Source organism: Takifugu flavidus, chromosome 7, assembly GCF_003711565.1.
Source record: "Takifugu flavidus isolate HTHZ2018 chromosome 7, ASM371156v2, whole genome shotgun sequence".
Lineage (NCBI taxonomy): Eukaryota > Metazoa > Chordata > Actinopteri > Tetraodontiformes > Tetraodontidae > Takifugu > Takifugu flavidus.
This window is the reverse complement of record NC_079526.1, coordinates 12,420,266-12,444,796: the sequence shown is the minus strand read 5'-3', so window position 1 is coordinate 12,444,796 and position 24,531 is coordinate 12,420,266. Positions and strand designations below refer to the sequence as shown.

The following is a 24,531-nucleotide window of genomic DNA, read 5'->3' as shown; positions in this document are numbered from 1 at the left end:
CACCTGAATACTGCACTGCAGGGACTCACGTCCATCAGCCCAGAAGGTGGTGAGTAAGCAGTATTTGTGCTTGAAGATAAGGTACCTCTGATCTTAGAGGTGTTTGGAGGGGGAGGGCTATCTGCAAGTCAGCCTGCTATACAGCATCTACCCAGGGGTGAGGGGTGACCAAGAAGATGGACTGTGTGGACATGTCTGAGATATGGCCTGAGGAACAATCTTTAAACCTGGGAGTTCAATAACTGATTACCTGCATGTTAATGCTGAATGACTGCGAGCAGCCTGCAGCTGTTAACCGTCAGTGGACAAACATCATTGCCTATTCTGAACAGACTGCGATCGAGCCCTCAGATGTGATAAACTAACCTTTACACAACCACAACAGATGTCAAACTGCACAGTTTGGTCATTTATGACAGCACGGGCTGCATATTATTCACACAAAGTCCTTGAAACCTGTGATCATTATGGAGGATGTTTGCAAGTGAGCCTCTCTATGACATGAGCTGTAGTATTTGCCAAGTTTAAACACACAGTCAAGGCAAGCTAAGATCCTGCTTGGGTTTATTGCTGCAGACAGCAGAATGGGGAAGGACAGAACGAGAGCTGCAGCAAATTAACCTTCAGCAGCACTTAAAAACAAATATCTAAAGGTGTCCACGACTGAATGAGTCATATTCCGCTTTATAATAAGAAGGATTAAACTCTAGTTTACCCATGGAAAACACCTGTTTTATACCTGAGATATATACAGCAGAAAGGATAGTATTTTAAATACCTAATTAATTAATCAATTTGAGCATTTCAAGATTAATTCTGTGCCAGAGGTGACTTTGACATAATTGCTGCCTTGGTGGCCTAATTTCTGTTCAAGGAATTCTGTATCTGGGACGATCATAATGATCATTGTAGTAATCGCAGTGGTGTGTGTGTGTGTGTGTGTGTGTGTGTGTGTGTGTGCGTGTGTCCCACTCCCCCCTCTCCGTCCTTCTCTCTCTTTGTCCCTCCTCTCTCGTGCACTCCATCTCGCCGCGCACCCCGCTCCACAGAGCACCATCACCGGGATGATCCACCGCCACACTGACAGCCTTCACCTCACTTTCACCCTCATTTAACCTTCCTCTCGGAGCCGCCGTGCTACACCCATGCTCCAAGATCCTCCTGAGATGCGACACAGCGGCGCTGTTTCCCGGAGAATAGCTTCATCTTCCGTCGCTGCTCGCGGATAGAGAGCATGCCGGACACGGCGGCAGGCGCCGCAGCTGCGGCGGCCAGCGGCGCGGAGGGCGCGGAGAGCTCTCGGCACCGACACAGAGTGCAGCAGGGAGACACAGAGAGGCCGGAACCGGGCGCTGCCCCGCCGCCTGCCTCATCCGGCGTACTGGGTGAGTCATGTGCCTCTTTTCGCAGCGGAAGATGCGGCTGGATAAGCGGACGCAGGAAGGGGGACAGGTGAAAGCCGACTCCCGCACCGACGGGCACCGCGCTGCAGCCGTCTTTTGTCTCCACCAGGGCGTCCCAAAAATAAACCCATCTGACTACAGTCCTATAAATAACATTTCTAACTTCAGATCATGTTCTAAAGTAGTAAAGACCTCTTTGATTGAATGATCCACACGCGTCTGGTTTGGAAAAAGACTAACAGATCAAATGTGGTATCAGGTTATCGGCGGTCACCTCGTGTCACACAAAGCCACGTCCACATGTTTGCATTTGTTTATCTGCACTAAGTCTTTATCTTGAGAGCACAATTACAGGGTAATAGGAATGAATGCTGCTTGAGGTTTTTATTGAAAGGATATTTGCTCCCTTTGCCATCTGGTATCTAATAATATGATGACTAACTAAACTACTGCGGACGTGTTATTGCCCCAGTCCGAGTCGATGATTTGGGCCGGTTCGTCACAATGTTGTTCTCTCAATCTTGTGTCTGGTGAGTTTTGAACAGAAGTGCTGAATAAAACTACATTCTGCGTTTTAGACCCGTGAGAAGTCGGGTTATTAGGGATGACTTTCCATGACACCGGTGGAGGATCAGAACAGGCCTCATCATTGGTACATTGCAAGAATGGCAAGAGAGGCTATTTTTGGAACAGACCACCGATGTGAGCCTGAGTCTCCGGCTGCCCAGCTGGGGTTGGCTCCCTGCGTGCAGAGCCAGTCTCTGCTGCAGAGTGATGCAGCGGAGCGGCGGGCTGTCTCCACAGGAGCACCTCCCCAACCCCGTCCACGCTCGGGTCGGTGTAACTTGAGCCGGCTGCTGCTGACTGATGTCACGCTGTGGAGTGGGTGGCACGCAGGGGTGTCATCCAAGACTCCTGGGCAGTTTATGGGAGGGACAGAAGACAGGTTCGGTGTTAGCTACAGCGCCATCGATGAATATAATATATATGATATATAATAAAATCAAGGATCCAAACATCTGGATCTGGATCTGCTTTTGTTCCACCTTTGAGACGACTCACAGAGCAGATGAGGCATTGCCTGTGGTTGCCGAGCAGCCAACGGCAGCAGCAGTTGAGCTAATATAAAGAAAAATAACCACCAAACACGTTCGGAAATTGTTTGGACTGAGATAAAACCTTGAGGTTTTTGGGGTGATCGGAAACCTTTCACCTGTCTCTGACTTGTCTCTCCATTTGCTTTGCTTGAGTCTGAAGGGAGAAGGATTTGTGTTTGGAGGACCTAAGTGGAATATCGTGATATCCTGGAACTCTCAAACGTGTCGGCGTCAGTCATCAAACACAACGTCACACTGAGGATCTTTGTCGCTGGAGGCTGGGATGCTCCAGCTCCTTCTCCTAATCCCGGCCCTCCGCAGTGGACGGGAATAACTTTGATCCCCTCCACCATCTTCCTCCAACACCCGGATTAATTAAGCAGCCGTCGTTACAGGAGTCCGGGAGAAATCACACCAATTAGCGTGCGTCTCCTCTGAGGCCATTGTTGATAAGCTCCTCCGGTGGAGAAATCAGGTCATGTCGTTTGTGGTCTCCGCTTCAGGATTGAAGGAAGCAACATCACAAGTCAGTTTGAGAAGTAAAGCTTCTCCCAAAAAAATGATGTTTTAACAAGTATTAACCCGAACCCGCTGGGTCGTCCCATCGAAATGAGAAATGATGACAGAATGGCGCTGCTGGTGGCTCTGCAGCCATCTTCCTTCCCCTCCCTCCAGAGAAAGAAGCACGTTAAACTTTACGTGCAGCTTTGGTCTGTTTCAGTAACGTGCAGCTTTGCCTTAAACACACAAACGTGAGCGAGGGAGGAAAAGCCTCTCGGGGCAGGAGTTTGACTGGTTTCCTTCCACAGCTTCATAAATGAATCTGATTAAAGTAATGCAGTGTGATATAATGGCAGCAGCGCGTTGTTCCTATTGACTCCGACCCCCACGGCTCCTTGGCGCAGGAACTGCGGACATAGATTTCCTGATCTGCTTCTCCTCTCCGGTTTCACATTAGCTGCATTGGCGATCAGGGAAATTTGCCTCCGCGTGGGGTGACCTTGCTGCTAGTCCTGTTCCCGCTTTATCGGTTTCACCCGATTGGTGGAAGACAGGAGCTGAAGCGCACTCTGGTGCACAGGCGCAGCTGTTTACCCTGATTTAATCCAGCCGGCCTCAGAAGTGGGATGATGCCGGGGGAAGAAGGTGCGGGCCATCAGATGAAGGAGTCGTTTATCACTGCAGAAGAGTGCTGCCTCATGCTAATCATTTTTGTTGATGTTACATAAATATTTCCCTCTGAGGTTGGACTTTTGGCTGCACAGCGCTGATTACCAGATCCATTCCCCTCTCCGGAGATGGTTGATACTGTACTTCTCAGAGAGTGTGTTTGCTTCCCACTGGCAGACGGGGACGTTTCCAGAGAGTAGCCACGGTTTTAATTGCTTTTCCTTTAATCTGTGTCCAGACTGGTTTGGGTATATAATGTGCTGTTGTTATGTTATGAAGTTCTGCTCACTCTGGTGCTTTACTCGTCCCAGATTCTCAGGTTTTAATGGTTTAATTTTATCACCCATGATGCCTCTTTGTTTCAGGCCATTACAATCTTTCTACCTCTGCATCACCTAGCAGAATATAATAATGCACAGTGCAGGTGCATCACACATTTCCAGAGCCTTGTTTGGCTGGTTTTGACTCCGAGAAGAGACAATAAGAGCCTTTAACTAGTGGCTAAGGCCTCGTTCACTGTCGCCCAGACTGGTTGGGCCTTTTTTCCCCCCATAATTGTCTCATAGAAATGTGATGACTGTGGTGAATAATGCTCTTTCTAGCTTTAGCTGTGCAGAAATTGTCCAGCCACTCTGAAGCCCCAGGAGAGGACTAAAGGGCTGCTAAAGTGTAGCGCACAACAAATGGATGATAAAAGCCTTCCCCTCTCCCAGTTAATAAATCGACACATTATCCATGTCAGCGTTAGCCGACAGCCGTTGAGGAGCAGAGTCGGCTCCTCTCTTTTCCTCCTCTGAGCTCTTCTGCACATTTTTTTCCTACAGTTAGTTCAAGATCTTAACCTCTCCTCATCCGTCTTGTACGAGGCAGCAGACTCAGCCAGTTTGAAGCAACGTGCGCTCTGTGCACTGCACTGCATCAGACTTTGCACTTTTCGCCAGATGTCTGGATGGAGGAGAAACAAACCTTCAGGACATCAGACAACACTTTGGTCATAAACCACAGCTGCAGATGACAGAGGAGAGGCCCGTCTCTTCCTTCTTCACATCTATTTCTACTTATCTGAAAGCTAATCTTACTTATATGCACATTTCCCCCTAGTTTGCTATATTACAATCTGACCACCAGGTATTAAAAATGTAATTGCAAAGGGTGTTCTCAAAACATAGAGCTTCAAAGTCAATGTGCCTTTTTTTGTTCCGTGTCTGAGAAACTCTGCAATATTGTCGCAATCGCCTTCAATAAAAAGTTTAATATGCTACAGCTAACGGGGGACTTTATGTTCCAGAAATCATCAGTGTTGCCTGCAGCACGCAGCAGTAATATAGGAGCAATTATTGTGCCCACATCTCATATAGTCCTTCTGTGGTTTCCCATCTATTGTTTCTTTTTGGAGTAATTTGTTTCTGTCATCAGTTCGCTGGTGGATGTGATTGGGTACAGTCCTGACGCTGTGCAGGAGTTCTCAGATATAACAGACTTTTGGTCAATAATTGATTTGTGTTAGCGCTCCACTAGATGCTGCTGTGATATTCTTGTTTTGTTTTAATAGAGTGGTTCCTGTCACTTTTGTCACAGTGCCGTTTCTAGAGCTCTGAATGGCCCATTTGATTTCTGCGGACAGGCCTAAATCTAACCAATAAATGTCCTCCTGCTTGGTTTAGACACAAAAGATGAGGCTAATGTACCTCATGAAAGTCTTCTTCTGCTGGCCTTTGAGCAGGAAATGGGAGGATTTGTATGGTAATGTGCAATAATCCAGGGTTTCTTCAGGGTATTGATCTGACTCCTTCCCTTCCACCACTTCATGTCAAAGCATCATTCCGATTAGTTACTTTGCAGCAGTCTCTTAAAATGTTTTTTTTAATCTTCTAAATTAGCTCCCTTGCATGATTCAGTAGTTATTAAACAACTGTCACAACTTGCCCTGAGAATTTATAAAGTGTGGCGATGAAATACTAATCCATCCAGCCACAGGGGGCGCTGCAGTCTCTCCCAGTGGTCACTGGGGAAAAGGCAGGAACACCCCCTGGACAGGTCACCAGGACACAGGACACCCGGGAGGCAGTTTAAAGGCTTCAGTCAAATGTGATTTGGAGCCTGTAAACAGCTCAGAAATCCAGAAAAGACAACAACTCTGTTTGCATCCCAGTCCTCTCGGCTTGTGCGCTAATCAGAAAAGCTTTCTTCTTTGGCCGTGGCCCACCACTCAGCAGTGAGGCCCGTTCCCTCGACAAAGCTTGCTATTCACTTTGTAACTCATAATCAGCCCCACAACAATGTCCCATTCAACCAGTTAGAATTAACCAGACTGGGATTGTCTGAATAAGACAAGCCTGACTGACTGGAAACAAGTTTAAACGCAGGGCTCCAGTTCTTCTTCACGTACCTGACTGAAACAAGGTATCTCACCTCATTTAAGCCTGTTTGGCAGAAAAAAACAGCAGATTTCATGAGAGCAGAGGAGCAGAAGAAAGAGGGTTATGATAGGATGAGGATGGGTAATACGATACCCCAGATATTCTGCTGTGTAGAGCCTACGTCCTCCACGGTCTAGGATTGTCCTCCTCTTGGCCCGTAGCCACAGGCGCCTCCGGTGTCACACATAATCAGTGTCATTGAAAGCCAAGGACGAGCCCCCATTATTGCTACCTGCGCCCATTAATAAGCCTCCTCGAATTCTGACACTGACCATTTGTCACAAAGGTAGAACAGACGTCTCATTTGTTAAGAGCGACAGACCTATTCTTAACCACATCATGGACACGTTCTTTTTTGTGTCAGAACAGGTGGTTTTGGCTTCCGATGGCTCCTGGTATCTGCTGTAATCTAGACACTGCTGTTGCTCTTAGTACTTCTCAGAATAAGCGTTTAAACCATCTCTTTTGCTAAAGTGTCTGAAAAAGTGCTATTTTACCCCCAACGCTGTTCTTTTCACTCTTCATTTGTTTCTAACTCATCATGATGGCTGTTTTTCTTTGGATTTCTGGATCAAAGCTGCCTGATTTCTGTCATAATTAGGTTTAAATGCTGCCAGCAGTATATTTTTCTTGCTTACTCAGCAGGCGAGCTGACAACAAATGGTAGTATATGTTTAGATTAAATAAAAAAAGAGATGATGAACCAACGCTGCCTGATACAAATATACCTGGATACGGCATCCAGCTGTTTCTGGTTTAAAAGCAGCATCCGTGGGGAGTAGAGGGATCTATACAGTTCTGACAAATACCTTTAGAGCTGCCTGAGTGACGGAGAGGGAGCGAACCGAGAGCGAGAGGAAAGAACCAGGCTGACAGATCCTGCCCATGGGGGAGAGGAGAGGATCTGAAAGAGGAGGAAGCAGGGATGGTAGCAACAGGAAGAAAGAAAGGAGAGGAGCCAAGCAGCGTGGAATCAGGCTCGGCTTCGTCAGGAAAAGGAGGGTTTCATGTCATCTGAGTCACGTGCGCAGCAGGAAAAGATGGTGGCCGTATTTTTAGGTGTGCAGACTCTTGATGCTCATTTTTGTGATAGTGTTTGGGATTTGGCAGTAAAAGAGGAGAGGAGAGAGGTGGGTCATGGTTTTCCTCCCTGTAGACACGGAGCAGCTGCAGAACGGCAGCTTAACTCATTTAATCCTCACAGGTGTAAGCGTGCGATTTGGTTTTTGGATACACGTCACCCCAAATGTCAAGAGGTGTGCACCAGGATTCTGATTAGCATTAGTATAATTCTGATTAGCATTAATGTAATAAAACCGGTTGTAAATGTGCAGCACACTCTGCAATTGTGTACACTAGACTTTTGCTGCGGTTCCACATTGTTTGATGTGGAATAACACATTATTAAATCAACCGTACTGGTTCTAATGTACATTAATAACTGGTTAATGTCCATAATCATTTGAACTTGCTGAACTAGCCCATAGCTGAACATATCATTTGAAGGTTTCACCTTCATAGTTGTTACCTTCTTTGCTTGATGCAACACCTGTTAACCTGGCAGTTCATCTCACAGATGCACGAAAATACCTGTTGGATGTACACAAACTGTTATATAAACTAAAAAAATGCCATCCATCCATCCTCTACCGCTTATCGGGTCGGGTCGCGAGGGCAGCAGCCTAAGGAGAGAAGCCCAGACTTCCCTCTCCCCAGCTACTTCTTCCAGCTAATCCGGAGGGATCCCCAGGCGTTCCCAGACCAGTCGAGAGACATAGTCTCTCCAACGTGTCCTGGGTCTTCCCGGGGGTCTCCTACCGGAGGGACATGCCCTGAACACCTCACCAGGGAGGCGTCCAGGGGGCATCCTAACTAGATACCCAAGCCACCTCATCTGGCTCCTCTCAACTAAAAAAATGCCCCAGAGAAAAGATTCAGTGATCAGGCCTGACCGCCGTCAGTGGCCATTAAAGCATCATTTCACCCTGAAGGCAGCGAGGACGATTTTAATGGCCATAATCTGTTTTTGGACAATAAACACAGATTCACCAACTCACCCAGTAACTGCTGGGACAGACTCCAGCATTCCCAGTGAACCTGATTAGGCATAAACAGCGGGAAAGAAAATCATCAAAGTTAATGATCCATACATGATTCAAGTAGTGTAGAAATAGATTTGTAATAAAATAACATTTGCATCAGTTAGCAGCCTTTCTAGATAAGCTGACTGCTTTTGGAGTGTCTCCAGGTTGTTCCACTGTGTGTGTGTGTGTGTGTGTGTGTGTGTGTGTGTTGCCCTCAATAGTGGGGCTCATTAGGATTGCTGTCATGTCGTAGCTCAGCCTGCAGCAGTTTTTCTGAAGCGGTGGAGCAGCCAGTCCCATTTCGTCATCTGAGTAAACTCAAGATTAAAAGTCGAAAAGAACCTCAGCGTGTTTCCAGTCCTGATGCTTGGGAACATTCTTCAGACGGGAACAGCAGTGTGGAACGAAATTAAGCTGTCATGGCCTCTCTGTAAGTACAGTCAGTGCTATTGATCAGCAGCTACACGTCAAAGTTCTGTTTGGACGTAGCGGTTTTCTTTGTTCTGATCCGTTTCAACAAGAATATCTTCTTCTGAGAGGAAACACACCTCACTCATACACACCGAGGGGGCGATTCAGCCCATAATACACCGGATGCCTTTACTTTCCATTCAAATCAATGCGTGTGTGTGTGTGTGTGTAAATCTTTAAAAAAAAAAGAGAAGAATCTGACATAATATGGCGCCGATACTCCCACTGTATGACTACAACGAGAATCGTCATGCTAACTCTGAAGGTTCCTGAGGAATGTCTGTTACCAGGGAACCGTACACGGGGAACCTTGGGGATATTGTAACGTGTTCTGTTGACACAAGTCCCCTGAACACGGAGAACAGATGAAGGTTTGTGTACACACACTGTAGCTCCACAGGATTGGCTCAGAATTTCCCCATTGTGGGATGAATGAAGCAGGTGGACGGCACATCCGTGGTCTGACCTGGCAGGTTATTATTGCCCCCCCAGAAGAGACGGACGTATATTTACTGCATCCAGCAGAATGGAAGCCACTTGTAAAAGGTATCTAGTCTTTAACCAGACTGAGGTCAGTATGATTTAGTACCCAGGAAGTATTTTACAATCGCCTTTGACAGCTGTGCAGAGGCTCAACTTTCACTGGTCACACTACCACACTGTTCCCATTTAAACCATTGGCACTGGGGGTGGATGTCTGGTAACCTCAGACGGCCAAATCAGATGAATGAGCCCCTGTTGCAAATCATCATCGAGAGTAATATTAAAGTTTTCCTGTTTTTTTCTGCTGTAAACCAGAGTTTTTCTGTCACGTCAGAGTTCTGTCATGTCAAGTTTGATGAAACATTTTTTATTTTTTTTTAGGTCATTGTGCACCCATTTTCGAGTGCTGAAATGGTGCGTTATTGTCACTCTATAGGCCGAGAAAAGGACAGCGGGTTTTAAATGTGATGCTGCTGCTATTACTGGCACACAGCTGCAGTCTGGACGCTTCAATCACTGAACTGTCTGAGTACATTCAGAACACAAACAGCCTCTTTTTTTTACCGCTCAAGGATTATTTATGTTGTTGTTGGTGTTTTTTTGCAGTGGCAGCACTTGTGTGTGTGCCTGTGTGTATATGTGTGTGTGTGTGTGTGTGTGTGTGTGTGATAGTGAAGAGGGTAGACAGTGTGTGGCCTTTGGTCCTGGCAGGGCTGGATTATTTCTGCGAGTCTGCTGCTGTGGGGGAAAGTGGCGTGACATTTAAATCCATCCTCTTGAGGGGGGTCGGGCACGCTTGTGTGTGTGTGTGTGTGTGTGTGTGTGTGAGAGAGAGAAAGAGACAGAGAGGGTAAGGGTAAGGCTTTTGAGGGGTGTTTGCTACAAATGTTAGAAATGTAATCTATCCTTAGAGTGTTTTACTTTGAAAGGTTACTCACTCTCTACATGTGTCTGTCTGTCTGTCTGTCTGTCTGTCTGTCTGTCTGTCTGTCTGTCTGTCTGTCTGTCTGTCTGTCTGTCCGTCCGTCCTCCCTCTCAGATAAGCTGTTCGGAAAGCGGCTGCTGCAGGCGGGGAGACACATCATGTCTCATAAGTCCTGGATGAAAACGGTGCCCACGGAGAACTGTGACGTCCTCATGACGTTTGCAGGTCAGACATGTCTGATGGAGGAGTTGATGAAGAGTTTCAACACTGTGTATTTAACACTGGGCCATGAGGGGAAGTGTCCCCAAAATAGACAGGAAGTAAACTGAGATATTAAGTGATTTAATATGATACAAATGAAAGGTGAGCCATGACACATATTCTGATGGTCAGATCTATAATAATAATAATAATAATAATATTAATAAGGATAGAAAATAGTATGTTGATGTAGGTGAGGACCATGACTGTCAGATCAATGACGTCTCCTCACTCCAGTTTCTTGGCTTTGACTGAATAAATGCTGACAGTCAATCTCGAGTGGTTGTTAGCATGACCTTTGACCTCCAGCTGCTGCTCAGCAATAGATAGTTTAGAGACTGTGGGAGTTCTCAGCAGCTGCTGTACACGGCCGTGCGTGGGTATGTTTGAAAGTGTAGTATTTCTTTGTTTCATCTCCTGCCTCAGACACTACGGACGATCACACGTTGCTATGGCTACTCAACCACATTCGACTGGGAATCCCAGAGCTCATCATCCAGATCCGACATTACAAGCACACGCAGGTCTACGCATTCTTCGTCACTGCTACGTATGAAAAGTAAGACGATTCCAGCATCAACATCTGAATGTTTTATCATGTTTATGGTGTAACAGAAAAGCTGTTTTAAGTACATTCATTATTGCCATCACAGAGGTTAATGATTTGGTCATACTGTACTTTTACTTTTATTCAGTTTATATACGAACCTGCTTCCCTCCATCTCTTGCTGTCCCCTCTGATGGTTCTGCATTCAACAGCCCCCAACCAGACCTTTTACCCTGCACGAATGGAACAGAATCAGACAGATGGCCGGAAGGAACGAATATAGAGCGTCTGACAGACACACAAACAGAGGAATCTGGAGAGGAAGAAGGGAGGAGAACAGGGAGGAATGAGGATGAGAGTGGATTCTGACAGGCTGCAGCTGGTTATCACAGGCCTTCTCAGTAATGGAAAAGCTTCCTGTTTATAGCCGCATGTGTCTGACATGAAAACTGCGTTCCTCCTGGAAAGTGGGAGGAGGAACTGGGACCACGGAGGGGAAACTGGGATCACAGCTGTTGTGTCTGATTTTGTTGCTTCAGCATCTGTGAGCCTCTCACAGAAACACTGCGCTAAAGCACACTGTGTGTTTTGGGTTGTGATTTATGTAATGGCGATCGTGGCCAGCGGGGACTGCAGCCTCTCAGTTATTTCCTTGAAATACTGGTCTGGTTTAAATCTATACATCCTCTCTTCCTTTCATCCGAGGTCTGGATAAGGAACACAAGGGCTTCTCTCAAAATTTCTGCAGGAATCCATCATACTGCTGAAAGAACCTCATTGTTACTGCACACCCAATTAGCTTTAGCTGAATGATGGATGTGTTCGTGTGCACTACATTTATGAGAGTACGATACGTACATGTGAGAGAGCGCCGAGCCATCACGCCGCAGGGCTGCATTATTGGTGTGATTTTGATTTTCTTCCTTTTTGTGTGAACAGAGCGTGTGAGAAGGTCAGATAGAGATCAGAATAGAGGGGGAGGTAAGAGGGAGATGTAGAAAAGGACCGCAGGGATTAAAGGATGGAGAGAGAACAGGGGACAAAGGGGGAATGAAAACAAAGGCGATATGGAGGAAGAGCAGAGGGGAAATGAGATGATGAGAGGAGAGATGAGGTCAAAGCATTAGAGAAGAATTTAAACACTTTGAAGGACTGATTGTCTCTAATTGTCTGGTTTGTCTTTGGTTTACTATGAAAATGTTACATCTGTTGCATCACAGTAATATACAAGTGACACGTACGTCCCCTTAGCCTCTCTGTCCCACCAGAACTGTCCATTTAGCCTTTTCTCCACTGTCTCCTTGGGTACTTTAAATTATAGCCACTCTTAAATATCATATATATCATAAAGTAAATCTCCCTTGATTATTGTGGTTTTTAGATGCCGATTGATTGGTTCAAGGGAGGCTTGTTTTAAATGTTGTCCAACGATAATATATTAACAGTATAAAAAGTTCTAACATGAATTCCTCTGCTGTCCTGCAGTCTGTTGCGAGGTGCCGAGGAGGTTGGGTTGAGGAAACCAGTAAAACCAGAGTTTGGAGGTGGAACCAGAAGCTTCTCCTGTGAGGAGGACTACATCTACGAGAATATTGAGAGCGAATTATGCTTCTTTACCTCACAGGTACGTCTCTCACACACACACACTCACACTCACACGCACAAACACATGCTAACACATACACACACTCTGGTACACACCTGATATATTTCTGCAGGAGAGGCAGAGCATCATTAAATACTGGATGGAGAATCTGCGAGCCAAACAAGGGGAGGTGCTTCACAACATCAACTTCCTGGAGGGCCAGCCAATCAGTAAGCTGCATCTGTTATTCAGTCATTACAGAAGAGCGGTGACATTTCTAATCTGCAACTTGTTTGACTCTCTGTCTGAATGCAGTCCCGGAGCTGAGTGCACGTGGTGTGATCCAGCAGGTTTTCCCTCTCCATGAGCAGAGGATCCTGGGCCAGCTGATGAAGTCCTGGGTCCAGGCTGTGTGTGAGAAACAACCATTAGGTCAGCAAGATAAGAAGCCGACGCAGGTCCCATAGCAACGCCATCACGCCTGGAATAAGGAAAAAGGATTCAGTTTTATTTGATTTACAGATGATATCTGCGATTACTTCGGGGTGAAGGTGGCCATGTACTTCGCCTGGCTGGGATTTTACACCACCTCCATGCTGTATCCCGCTGTGATCGGCTTTGTGCTGTGGATGCTGACCGAATCAGATCAGGTGAGAAGAGAAGCTTTTGTGATGTAAAACATTCAGAATGGGCAAAACTACAAACCTCCCTCTCTGGTGGGCTTTTTTCCAGACAAGCCGGGACATCTGCTGCGTGGTGTTTGCACTCTTCAACGTGGTTTGGGCCACCCTGTTTCTGGAGCGCTGGAAGAGGAGGGAAGCCGAGCTGGCGTACAAATGGGGGACGCTTGACCCGCCCGCTGAGTCCTTGGAGGAACCAAGACCTCAGTTCCGGGTGAAATTTTGAATCTTTGTCTTTTTTTTCTCTCCCTCTATCTGGTTGTCTCACACGTGTCTTCTGCCTCTACAGGGAGTGAAGCGCTGCAGTCCCATTACCGGCCGTGAAGAGTTCTACTATCCTCCGTGGCGGCGGCGCCTGTTCAGGTGGTTGGTCAGCCTGCCCGTGTGTATCCTGTGCATCTGCTTTGTCTTCCTGGTCATGCTCATCTGTTTTGAGCTGCAGGTCAGTCCCTTTTTTTAAATGTCTTCGTTTAGGGTCATATGCAGTCTCCAATGTGTTATTATTGCCACGATAAAACGCGACACTGAACCTGTTGTTCTGCAGGAGTTTGTGATGGGGATCAAGGAAATGCCTCGACTTGCTCGCTTCATCCCCAAAATCATGCTGGCTATCACTGTGACCGCATGTGACGAGGTATACCGGAAAATCGCCTGCTGGCTCAACGACATGGGTGAGAGTTGAACTCTGAGGTCCCGTCCCTGTAATTTATCAAGGATGGACAGCACAGTTTCATGATGTGACGTCTGTGTAGTGCAGTAGGAGATGTTTGATGTCGTCTCTCCACAGAAAACTATAGACTCCAGAGTGCCTATGAAAAAAATCTCATCATCAAAATGGTTCTAGTGAGTGTCTTTTCATCACATTTAACCTTTTTTTTTTTTTTACACATTCTTCTGTGACATCTGACATTTCTGTCTTGCAGTTTCAGTTTGTAAATTCCTATCTCAGCCTTTTTTATATCGGATTCTACCTCAAAGACATGGAGCGGCTGAAAGAGGTGAGGCGCGCCCACGTTTTTCCTGAAGTGGCTCCACACGCATTGATTTTCATAACCACCCGTCTGCAAGAGCATCTCTTTCTTCATCTCTGCATAACTCATATTTTGTTGGAATTTAACAGATGGCAAAATATGTCAAATCTGCAAAGACGAGTTGATCAAAAACAAAGTTTTCGCAGTTGTGAGGATGTGAGGTTTGGGGAGGCAGCTGCTGCTTTAAATGCAGGAGTGATTAAAATGACAATTTATTACATTATCCAATATATAAGAGAAATTTAAATCTTGATAGGAATTTTTTTCATGCTGTTTTCTTTTCTTACCTCAGAACGAGTTTCTCTTTTCTCTGACTGGTTTACTGTGCTGACGGATGAGAGGTTTGCTCCTGTAATTGGATTTATGCATTATCAAGATGCCTTGTAAAAGGCTGAAATGTTATTATTGAGGTCTCCTCACATCCAGGATACAGAAGCTGCTTCCTGTTGTTGCACTATGAAATCAGTGGCAGATGAGCCGTTCGGTGCATAGAAAACACATCACTGATTGATGGAACGGTTTAATTTCTCCTTGTGCTGTTTCTGGGGGATTTGTCAGCCTGCTGTTCTCTCCTCTCTGTTGCTGATTCATCATTTCTGTTTTTACTCCATCTGTGACTCTTTTTCCTAAGATGCTTGCCACGCTGCTCATCATCCGCCAGTTCCTTCAGAATGTGAAGGAGGTGCTGCAGCCTTACCTGTATGAGCGCCACAAGCTGGGCGAGCTCACGCCGCGAGCCGTGTGGGACCTGCTGCTATCGGTGCTGCTGAAATACGCCCGTCTGGCGGCTGGAAAAGCTCAGAGCTCTCCTGCTGACCAGACTGTGACCAGACTTGGAATGAGGAGCAGCAGGCCTGGCTGGGGGCCATCAGAGAGGAGGTCAGACTCATGGCTTTGACTCTCGGGCCGTTACTGAATGGAACTTGGATCAGTTGGGGTTTAAAAAAAGGTTTGGTGTTCTTCTGCCAGGGAAAAGAAGTGTTTGAACGGGGGCTGCGGAGTGCCTGATGAGGAGGAGGGGGTCGACAGAGACGAGGCTGACAGCGGCCGTTTCAGCGAGGGAGAGACGGAGGAGGAGAGTCTGATCGACTGTGGTCTGAAGCTGAGGAAAGTCAGCTTCATAGAAAAGGTAGACGATAAACCCTCATAAACGCGTCTGTCGCCGACATCGGTCGTCGTTTCAAATGTTTGATGGGGCTTTCCAGGCGGACAGACGGCCCGTCTGCAGCGGGCACGCCATGGACAGCAGTTTCATGGAGGAAGGGAGCCCCACTATGGTGGAAAAAGGAATGGACCCCGGCTCCGTGTTTGAAATGTGCGACGAGGAAGACGATAACGGCATCCAGGACATCAAGGAGGCAGGTGGAGCAGGAGCAGGTGGGGTGGAGGTTCAAGCTGCTGCCGGAGGGCCCTTGGCCACAGCTGCTGCCCCAGTGCATCCTGGGTCCGAGAGCTCCTCTCTGCGTCACAGAAGAGCGGGCAGGAGTGCAGACAAACCCGAGACGAAGGCCAGAAGAGAGTCGTGGATGGACCCACCCGAGGAGGCAGAAGACAACACACTTGCTCAGGCCGAGATGGAGAGCTGCATGCCCACTTACGCCGTAAGAAGATCATTCAGCAATACTTCATAGGCATTTTGAAGGATGCTCAGTTGAATTCTCTGAACCCTTTCATGGTTTATCCCACAATTTGTTGCGGAGATTTTAGAGGCACAATGGCAGAAAAAGAGGTTTCTTTGGCGAGGCTGCTTCTGTTTGGACACATCCTGGAGATTTTTAGGCTTTTTTTCCCACATTTATTTCAGTGGAAGGCTCTTAATTTATTTGGGGCTTTAGGATTAACTTAGTGAAGATAAGTAATAAAACTACCATACATGATATTTCTACTCACTACAGCTCCATCTTTGTTGGCCGTTGTACATTTTTGTTCCTCTCAGGACACCTTCCAGGACTACCAGGAGATGTTTGTCCAGTTTGGCTATGTGGTGCTCTTCTCCTCAGCCTTCCCTCTGGCTGCCATGTGCGCACTCATTAACAACATCATCGAGATCCGCAGCGATGCTTTTAAGCTCTGCACCGGCCTGCAGAGGCCCTTCGGCATTAGAGTGGAGAGCATCGGCCAATGGCAGGTCAGAAATGCTGGTTCATCTCAGTCCTGGAAATGAGGCTGAAATTTAGAACTTGGCTAGAAGGAAAAACAACAAACCTGCTTGTTTTCTCTGTCCCAGACTGCGATGGAGGTCATGGGCCTAATTGCCATCATAGTGAACTGTTACCTGATTGGTCAGTGCGGTCAGCTACAGCGGCTCTTTCCGTGGCTCAGTCCTGAGATGGCCATCATCTCCATCGTCATCCTCGAGGTATCAATGCTCCAGCTAATAGGGATTATGATTATTTATTAGTTTCCAGTTACCTTTACTCTCTAGTTAATGCCTGAACACACAAACTGAAGCAATTTCTAGTTAGATCTGTATCTCCACTCTAGACTATATTTAGAAGGGAAGATGGCTGCAGCTCTGTTTAGGCCTGATAAGGAAGTCATCCCTGTGAGGAAGACAATTTCATGGACTAAATTATGTGAAGAATGACTTAATCCAGCACTGAATAGCTGTTTTAAATTTTAAAAGTCAGCGCCCAATATGCTGTAATCTCTGAAAAACACAGTGAGCTATATCTGAGGAGATTCAGACATCGATCTCTTATTTCCTTTTTTCGGCAGCACTTTGCCATCTTCTTGAAATATGTCATCCATGTGGCCATCCCTGATATTCCCACATGGGTCCAGGAGGAGATGACCAAGCTGGACTATCAGCGCAGGGAGGCCTTCAAGGTAAATCTATCTGACTTGTCTAGCTTCACCTTTAACGTATTTACCACATGTACACTGACATTGCAGCTGAAAATACAAATACAAGATGTGGGTGTTAAATGATAATTATTAAAAAAGGTCTGCAGTGGCGGCAGCGTCGGTATTTGAGTAAATGGACCCAGTAAAGCTCTAAAGTAAACAGCATTTTTGTGACACGGCATTGGAATATGTGTGTTGTGCAGAAACACGAGCGGCAGGCGCAGCAGCATTACCAGCAGCTGCAGAGGAAAAAGAGGGAGGAGGAGGAGCGGCAGAGGCAGGCGGAGCACATGGCCCGCAGGGAGAGGGAGCGTGACGAAAGCAGAGGCGACTCCTCTGGAGATCACCACCATGACAAAAGCCACGGCAGCAAATCTCGCTCTGGCGGCGGAGGAGGGTCGGACAAGCCCAAGAGGCCCAGCTCACTCCTGGCCAACAACAACGTGATGAAACTGAAACAGATCATCCCGCTGCAGAGCAAGTTCTCCTCGAGTGGCGCCCGTTCCCCTCAGTCGCCCACCGGGAGTGAGCCCAAACTGCCCGGGTTCCTGAGCTTCAAGTTCCTCAAGTCACCTGAGAATAAGAAGGAAGGTGCTGCAGCGACTGCGGGCGCCCCCGCGGCCGTGCAGGCAGCCACGGCCACATCGGCGTCATCTTCATCCTCATCATCAGGTAGCAGCTCTCAGGAGCGTTCTCTATCACCCAGCAAAGCCTTCAATCCTGGGAAGCTGTTTAATTTTGGGAAATCAGAGGGGGGGGTGTGTGTGAATGGAGCCACGCCGCCCAAATCCGGAGAAGGACCGTCAGACAGGCTGCCATCCAGGTCTGATCTGAACGGGGTTCCTGATGAGATCCCCTCGCCCGGCGGTGAAGGGTCAGAGAACGGACACGCGGCGGACTCAGAACCCCCCGGCTCCAGAGTCTAGGAGCCAAAGTGCTTCTGGTTCCACTGGTGACGCTTTACTGTGAGAGGAGACATGGCCGACCTTCTGTGTTACCACAAGGTAGTTGTAGATGAAACATGACGTTTGGTTTGGTTTGCTTCTGCTGAGGGACAAAAAAAGGTTTGATATGAAAGACGTCAACCCTCCCCAAAACACACACACACGCACACAAAAAAAATTCCTTCTCGTCTGCAATACATAAAGAAATGCATGAGCTGCATTTCTCATATTTTTAAGCCTTGACAGCAAAGAACCGTGTTTCTCAATTTCTTCTAACTGTATGCATCCTTTCAGCCTCCGTATGGATTTAACAGCCGCTGCTGAAAAAAGAAAAAAAAAAACAGTTAAAAATAACAATGAGAGCTAACAAAGGGTCACCAATCATATCACACAGTTTAAACACTGAAGAAAGAAAATCAGAAAAGCCATATTAATGTTTTTCTTTTTTAATTAGTCGCCTTGAAACATCCCAAAATCACCTGCCTTATTTTTCAATCAGTGCTGCTGTCTGAGCTCACAGATTGGTGCCAACGTTGACATTGGTATGTTTGTGGGAAGAAAAGTAAAACTGGAAAAGATTAAATGAGGAGGAACCTTAATCCGAGCACACGCGGCTCAGTGTAAACACAGATGATGTTCCGTTCTTCCTGCTATGACTCCAACAGAACGTTGAGAGAGACAGAGAACATTTGCACTCCAGACTGAACCTGCTCAGCCACACCAGCCAGTCCCCACAGTTATGCAAAAACTGGATTTGTTTCATCATTTTACCATTTCCTCTGCTGCAACTGGAAACCACAACACGTCCTAAATGTTGCCGTTTGATATTTGGGCAGGGGAGCTCGTCCTCTTGTGTTCAAAGTTGAATCAAACGTCTAAATGCAACAACTTCTTTACTGTTTTAGCGTTTAGAGTGAGTAACAGGTAGCAAATCAAGAGGACTAAAACAAATTCCGGAGACATTAGACAGGATTAAATGAGGCCGTAACACTGTAGGCTGAGAAAAACATTGAACTATGCACTCACACACGTCGCCTCTGGCAACCAGTTTGGCAATAACAGAGCAGGAGATTTAAATGCCTACAGTGAGTCGAGACTGAATCCTTGAACACACAGAGGCCAACTCTGCATCGGCTCAGCTGTCATCTCGGCATCAAACTCTCGGCTTCCTCCTGGCTTATGTTAAAGTCTCGAATCTGATTTAAAATTGAGCTTTGTGTTAAATACGACGCTGAGCTTCAGGCAGGTTTTCTGTTATTATCTTCTCACCGCCGGGTTGATGGAGGTGTGTGACAATACCAGTGACAGGCACAGGGACTAGCTGTGTGTGGCCTCTCTAACCTTCACACAGTTCACAGAAATGACCTCCATGCTGCTTCTGCAGTGCCGTGTGGCCACTCAGTTCCAGTTAGGACAGTGTCACCGTCCTTTACACCTGCTTTAAATAAACATTTTTGAGATTGGATTGTGATTTTTCAGCACTTTAAAATATGACTCGAGTGTCCATATCGAGGTTTGACCATGTCAGACTTTTCTAACAAACAAGCTGCATCCTGAGTGATGATTACAAAGTGCTAAGCTCATGCTTGAACCTCTCCTAAATGGCTGCTTTGCAGCCACTGTTTTTCATGCTTGTTATATTTCCCGTGCTTACAACTGGTTACATTAACCTCCAGTTTAACTTCCTACAGTTTAATGTCAGGTTTTGAACATCATTTCTGATCCTGAAAGTGTTTCCTAAGTTTTGGCACTAAAACTTCACCTTCACTCTTTAAACACGGTGGTGAGAAGATAATGAGTGAATTCTTATTTGACAGCGTCAAAGTAAACCCCCCATTAATCAGGCTGCAACACAGAAAAAACATCATGTAAATGACAGAATGATCTCACTGATATCAAATCAACTGTGGAAACAGATGTGTAAAAAAACCTCTTTGCTGTCAGTAAAGGATGTTCCACGCCCGTCATAAAACACTTGTCTCATGGGCTAAAAAGTCACATGACAGGGATGAAGATGAACACATAGCTGAAAAACATCACTTCACTTCTTTGTTCTTTCAGGAATTTTTTGATTTCAGGGATGACTAACTGTGATGCGACAGAAGCATCATCTGAAAATCTGTGAAAGGTCATAGAGAGAGATGTAATCAGGTTAGAAAGAAATAGAAGAGTTACATAGTTCTACCTGAATCAGGGAAAACAGTGCAGCACCATGCAGCAGATGTCAATACTGATTATTGTTTAATTTAACCGAGGGGACTTGTGAAAGAACTGAGAAGAGTTTGAATATGGGACAGCAGCAGACGATTTGGGATTGAATCTTATGAGCATCAGTAGTGTCATGATAAGTAAGAACTGACTGAATTTAGTCAAAATCTGAGCAGCTCAAGCGACAGTAAATATTTTCAGATATTTTCATGGAAGCCTCACAGAACATCATAAGCTCTTCCAATGTACCACTGTACAAATTTAAAAACACCTTTTAAAGAAAAACGAGGAAATGGGATTATTTATTTCTTTTTAATTTATTTTGTCATATTTTTGTAAGACCTAAAAAAAATAGTTAATAAAATAATTCCAAATGAATTTCGTGTCTTGTGAATGTTTAACGTTTTTGGGTATCGTGTGAAACGGGCGACATCTAGTGGTGGAAATGAAGGCAGCAGAAACGCGTGTCGGAAGCTACGGGAGCTCCAAGGGACCAAAATGCACTTTTTTTCCCCCACGAACACCTGACTATTTCAAGTCCGTTTTGTCGCAATACAATATATTATAATCTTATGAAGCTTGACATTAAAATACATTCAACCACCACGTAAACACCCACTTTGATTCAAGCTTTATTTGAGCAGTGAAAAAACAACACGAGACAGGACGAGGCTCGGTGTGTTACGCATCAGTGTTGAGAGGAAGCACGTCTTCATGCTTCAGGACAAATGGTATTTACACTGACGGTGGGCAGCAGCTGACCCCACCATGAACCCAGTCTGCAGCATTAGATGAAGGGAAGAGGCTGTGAGCATGTTGGAGGTAAATAAACAGGACCCAGACAGGGCAGCAGCTGCTCTGTGCACGATGATCATGAAGGATCTGGCTAAAATGGTCCATCTGCCTTTGATTCGGCGAGTTCTCAGAATTAAAATTTAAAAAAATAACAGCTCTTGGGCAACAGCACAGCTATCTCGGCTAAAGGGTCTAAGATGTAAGGTCTTTTGGCTGACACCTCCCATGGCAACCCTGGAAGGTCACATACAAGCAAGGCAGCATCCACAGGTCACGTGAGGGGTTTTTCCCCATTTTCTCTCATCACTGTGGGCATTTATTCTTTTACAAAAAGGCAGACAAACACTATTGGCAATGACATGTTTTCTTTTCTTCTCATACGAGTCGCAACTAAAATTCCAATGTTACAGTTAACAGAAATTTTCACCATTTACATCCAATCGAAGGAATAGAAGCTAAAAACAAGCAGGGAAAAAAATACAACATGCATCCTCAGAAGTGAATGACGAAACGAGCTCATGAAGAAGGGGATTTTGTAACATCCATCTTCTTTGTGCTCCGCATCACAGTGTTAATCTGTTTGTTCAAGCAGTGCAGAACACTGTGGTAAGAGAGGGCAGCAAGACAGAGCGAGCGGGCGGGCGGGCGCTGTGGCGGACAGGAAGCTCCTTTGTTACATAAACAATAACAGTCACAATAAAATTAAAATGTAACAAAAAGAATTTACACAGAATGGGACATTCTCTCAGTCAGGTAGAGTCTGACTCCCATGTGTCGTCTCTTTAAATCTACTCGGCTTCCGTTGAGGGTTCATTCGCTTCAACACACACACACACACAAAACAAACACATTCTACGATCCACACGTAGGAATAGCCAATGTAAATACAGTCAACACCAATAAAAGGTTTCCCCCTGACTACGATGCTGCCGAGTCAGTGACAGCTCCCAGATTTTTACTCCCCCCCCACTGGTGGTTTTATGAACAGGAAGTCCCCTCATTTTCAGGGGCTACATTAAATCGGGGATTCACCCTGTATGCCATAGAGCAGAACACTCGGGGGGTCTCTATTCAGGTGCTTTTTCCCCATGATTTTAAACCGGCTATGCCCTCTATGTGCATACAGACACACATTCACACTGAACCCTTAAGAGTCCTCGTTCATCTCTTGGCTGTCTGTCCGTGCAATCTTCCTTGGGGGTGCTGGGCTGTCACCCTCACCTTGTTCCTGTTCCCTTTTCTTTGCTGCGTTCTGTGAGGTTGAAAAACACAAATTAGTCAGAACACTTAATTCTTTTGAACCAATTATACAGATTCAAGCACCTGAAACTGGCCATAGCAATGATAATGTTATGAGGAAAAGCAGACTCACCTTTTTGTCCCATTGCTGATGGAGGTAACGCAGAAGGATGTTGGTTTTCTCTGTCACGATGACTGCAGATGCAGAAACACCAGAGTGTCACAGCCATTTGAATCACTTTAGTGTACATTTTCCAACAAATCAGGCCCAAGTCACGCCTGCTATTGAAGAGCGTGTGTATTGTGAGTTTGAAGTTAAGATGCTTTAACATCAGCAGATGTTGCTGCTGAGAGTGAAGCCCCCATCACCTCTACAGATGTGCAGAGATGGGGACAATGTATGTTTTCAGTTGCTTCAAATATACTTAATTGTACTCTCAATTGACCTGGAGGTAAAATATATATAAATCATAATTATCACAATGCCTAGTAGCAGTGGCAAATGAGATTCCCCTTAAGTACCGAGCAGTGGTCCTCAAAATAAAATGCTGGGTAGGAATGACATGTAATTTCTCCAATAATTCAGAATTTTTGCAGTCAGTTTGGTGCTTACTCTGATCAGAGGGGTATTCACGCGTTGGAAGGTACACCGATGGTCTCCGATTCTAGGGGGGTGCATCATCACGGGTTACACGGTGCAATTTCAGGGAACTCAATTGTAACACAAGTTCAGACATTCAGGTGATGTCACATAATACTTACAGAGGCTTTGCAAACAGAGTCTGCATGAAACCGGCTGAAGTTGCTTTTATTGTAGACAGGAAGTCCTTTCAGAAAATCAGCCTGCAAGGATAATGAGATTCACTAAACATCTTGATTCGATTTCATTTAAAGTCATCTGGTGTCCATGATTTGAGGATCTGTCTATTCTATGACATCTGATTCCAGCCTATACCATCAGCTGTCAGCAGCGTGTAAAGTTTGGAAACACATCCATTAGACGGCCACAGAAACGAGCCGGTGCCGGGCGTTCACTCCGCCATGCTAACGGGCCTGCTATCCATCACCACCCGACCCTCCCTCTCAGCTGGGGTAGCGGGTCGGCTTGAAACGAGCAAGTCCGAGTTTAGCAGGGCACAAATCAATACCGCCTTGGCAACGGCCGCTGAGCAAGTAGAAAGCGGCGTGGCCATCGGCGAGGCACCGCTAGATTAGCCGGGGGTGGCACTGCCTTGTATGCCCTCTGTCATTGTAGTTCAGCGTGGGGCTAAAGCTCTACGTCGTGTATGTGAGTTACCTTCTCCATGATACAAGACGTTTCCGTCGAAACGCAGGGTGATACAACAGGCTTGCCGTCCGTTTTGCTGGATGATGATGGCAGAAAGAAGAATCTCCCAGAGTTAGCCTCGCTAGCTGGCTGGCCAATTACCCGAGGCAGCCGTTCACTTGTGTCCTCTTGGCAGGAGAATACGGCGGCCTCTAAAAACAAATGGTTCTTCCCATAATATATCCATGAAACAGTACGATTAACTCGTACAAAGGAAGAAAAACACAAGAATCGACGTCAACAATATGTCTGCGAAACTAGTCACGGAGGACTTATTTAGTTAGCATTGCTAATGCCTTTTTTTTCGGCAAGGCATGATCAGTGGCAGTGCCTGATCTGAACCCGGAACTTGAGCTGCATCACATCGCTTCTGCGCATGCGCCAACTTGGGCGCTCGCGCGGATAGGCGCTCAGCATCAAAACAATGCGCGAGACAGAAAACAAGACATCTGACTATATGGAAAAAATAATTATACAGTTTAAATCAAAGCAGAATAATTAAACTACAAATTACATTAGGAATATTGATAGTCTACGTTGATATGCAATAAACAATATTTAATATAAGATACAGAAGTATATAAATGAATAAAGATGACATTTTATTCAAAGACACTGTTCAGATGGGTTGATTTTTCCTGTATGCAGGACAAAGTTGTGATAAACCGTTGAAGATGATTTCAATAAATGACATGTTTGCTTGGAAATTTACAATTGTAATTGAGATTTGGTAAAAGGTAAAATTAAAGTAGAAATATATTTTCTTATTGTAGTCAGAAAAGCCAGATTGAGACTGGACTAGTCAGGCTGAATTATGAAAAAGTACTGATAACAAATGTAAAATGTAAATTGAAAAGATCAAAAGAAAGTCAGAAATTGAAGAGAACGTCTGCATAACTCTCCAGACGTGATTGAAGTGAATATTTTCTAGGCGCATGCATCGTCAGGCGAGTTATATATAACTGCATTTCAATATGCAGTTATATTTATTCGTATTCTTTATTCATCTATTCA

General features: G+C 45.8%; 2 protein-coding genes across 3 annotated transcripts; one reads left to right on the top strand and one right to left on the bottom strand.

The window, feature by feature from the left end:
* The first annotated feature begins 1,009 nt into the window (after positions 1–1,009).
* ano8b (anoctamin 8b) lies at positions 1,010–20,534 on the top strand. Of its 2 annotated transcripts, none has more exons than XM_057038905.1 (19): positions 1,010–1,385; positions 10,168–10,278; positions 10,741–10,873; positions 12,347–12,485; positions 12,580–12,676; positions 12,762–12,878; positions 12,969–13,096; positions 13,179–13,340; positions 13,416–13,568; positions 13,671–13,797; positions 13,914–13,969; positions 14,050–14,124; positions 14,789–15,036; positions 15,127–15,286; positions 15,363–15,758; positions 16,094–16,285; positions 16,385–16,516; positions 16,876–16,986; positions 17,208–20,534. In XM_057038905.1, the coding sequence occupies exons 1-19, from the start codon at positions 1,235–1,237 to the stop codon at positions 17,928–17,930; spliced, it is 3,411 nt and encodes a 1,136-aa protein (XP_056894885.1). In that variant the 5' UTR covers positions 1,010–1,234; the 3' UTR covers positions 17,931–20,534. The 2 variants fall into 2 exon arrangements, with proteins under 2 accessions (XP_056894885.1, XP_056894886.1); XM_057038906.1 differs by lacking the exon at positions 1,010–1,385 and adding an exon at positions 8,401–8,604.
* Positions 20,535–20,769: 235 nt separating this feature from the next.
* Positions 20,770–23,878, bottom strand: dda1 (DET1 and DDB1 associated 1). The gene is made up of 5 exons (XM_057038914.1): positions 23,488–23,878; positions 22,953–23,033; positions 22,804–22,855; positions 22,324–22,385; positions 20,770–22,203 (listed from the first exon to the last, which is right to left on the bottom strand). Exons 1-5 carry the CDS (start codon positions 23,494–23,496, stop codon positions 22,099–22,101), a joined length of 309 nt encoding a protein of 102 aa, XP_056894894.1. The 5' UTR covers positions 23,497–23,878; the 3' UTR covers positions 20,770–22,098.
* Positions 23,879–24,531: the final 653 nt, after the last annotated feature.

Coding starts and splice junctions, on each gene's coding strand:
- ano8b (XM_057038905.1), top strand. CDS start 1,235: ATGCCGGACACGGCGGCAGGCGCCGCAGCTGCGGCGGCCAGCGGCGCG. Junction 1,386..10,167: donor TGCCTCATCCGGCGTACTGG/GTGAGTCATGTG, acceptor CCTCCCTCTCAG/ATAAGCTGTTCGGAAAGCGG. Junction 16,987..17,207: donor AGCGCAGGGAGGCCTTCAAG/GTAAATCTATCT, acceptor TGTGTTGTGCAG/AAACACGAGCGGCAGGCGCA.
- dda1 (XM_057038914.1), bottom strand. Junction 22,856..22,952: donor ACTCTGTTTGCAAAGCCTCT/GTAAGTATTATG, acceptor GCACCCCCCTAG/AATCGGAGACCATCGGTGTA. Junction 22,204..22,323: donor ATCAGCAATGGGACAAAAAG/GTGAGTCTGCTT, acceptor TCAACCTCACAG/AACGCAGCAAAGAAAAGGGA.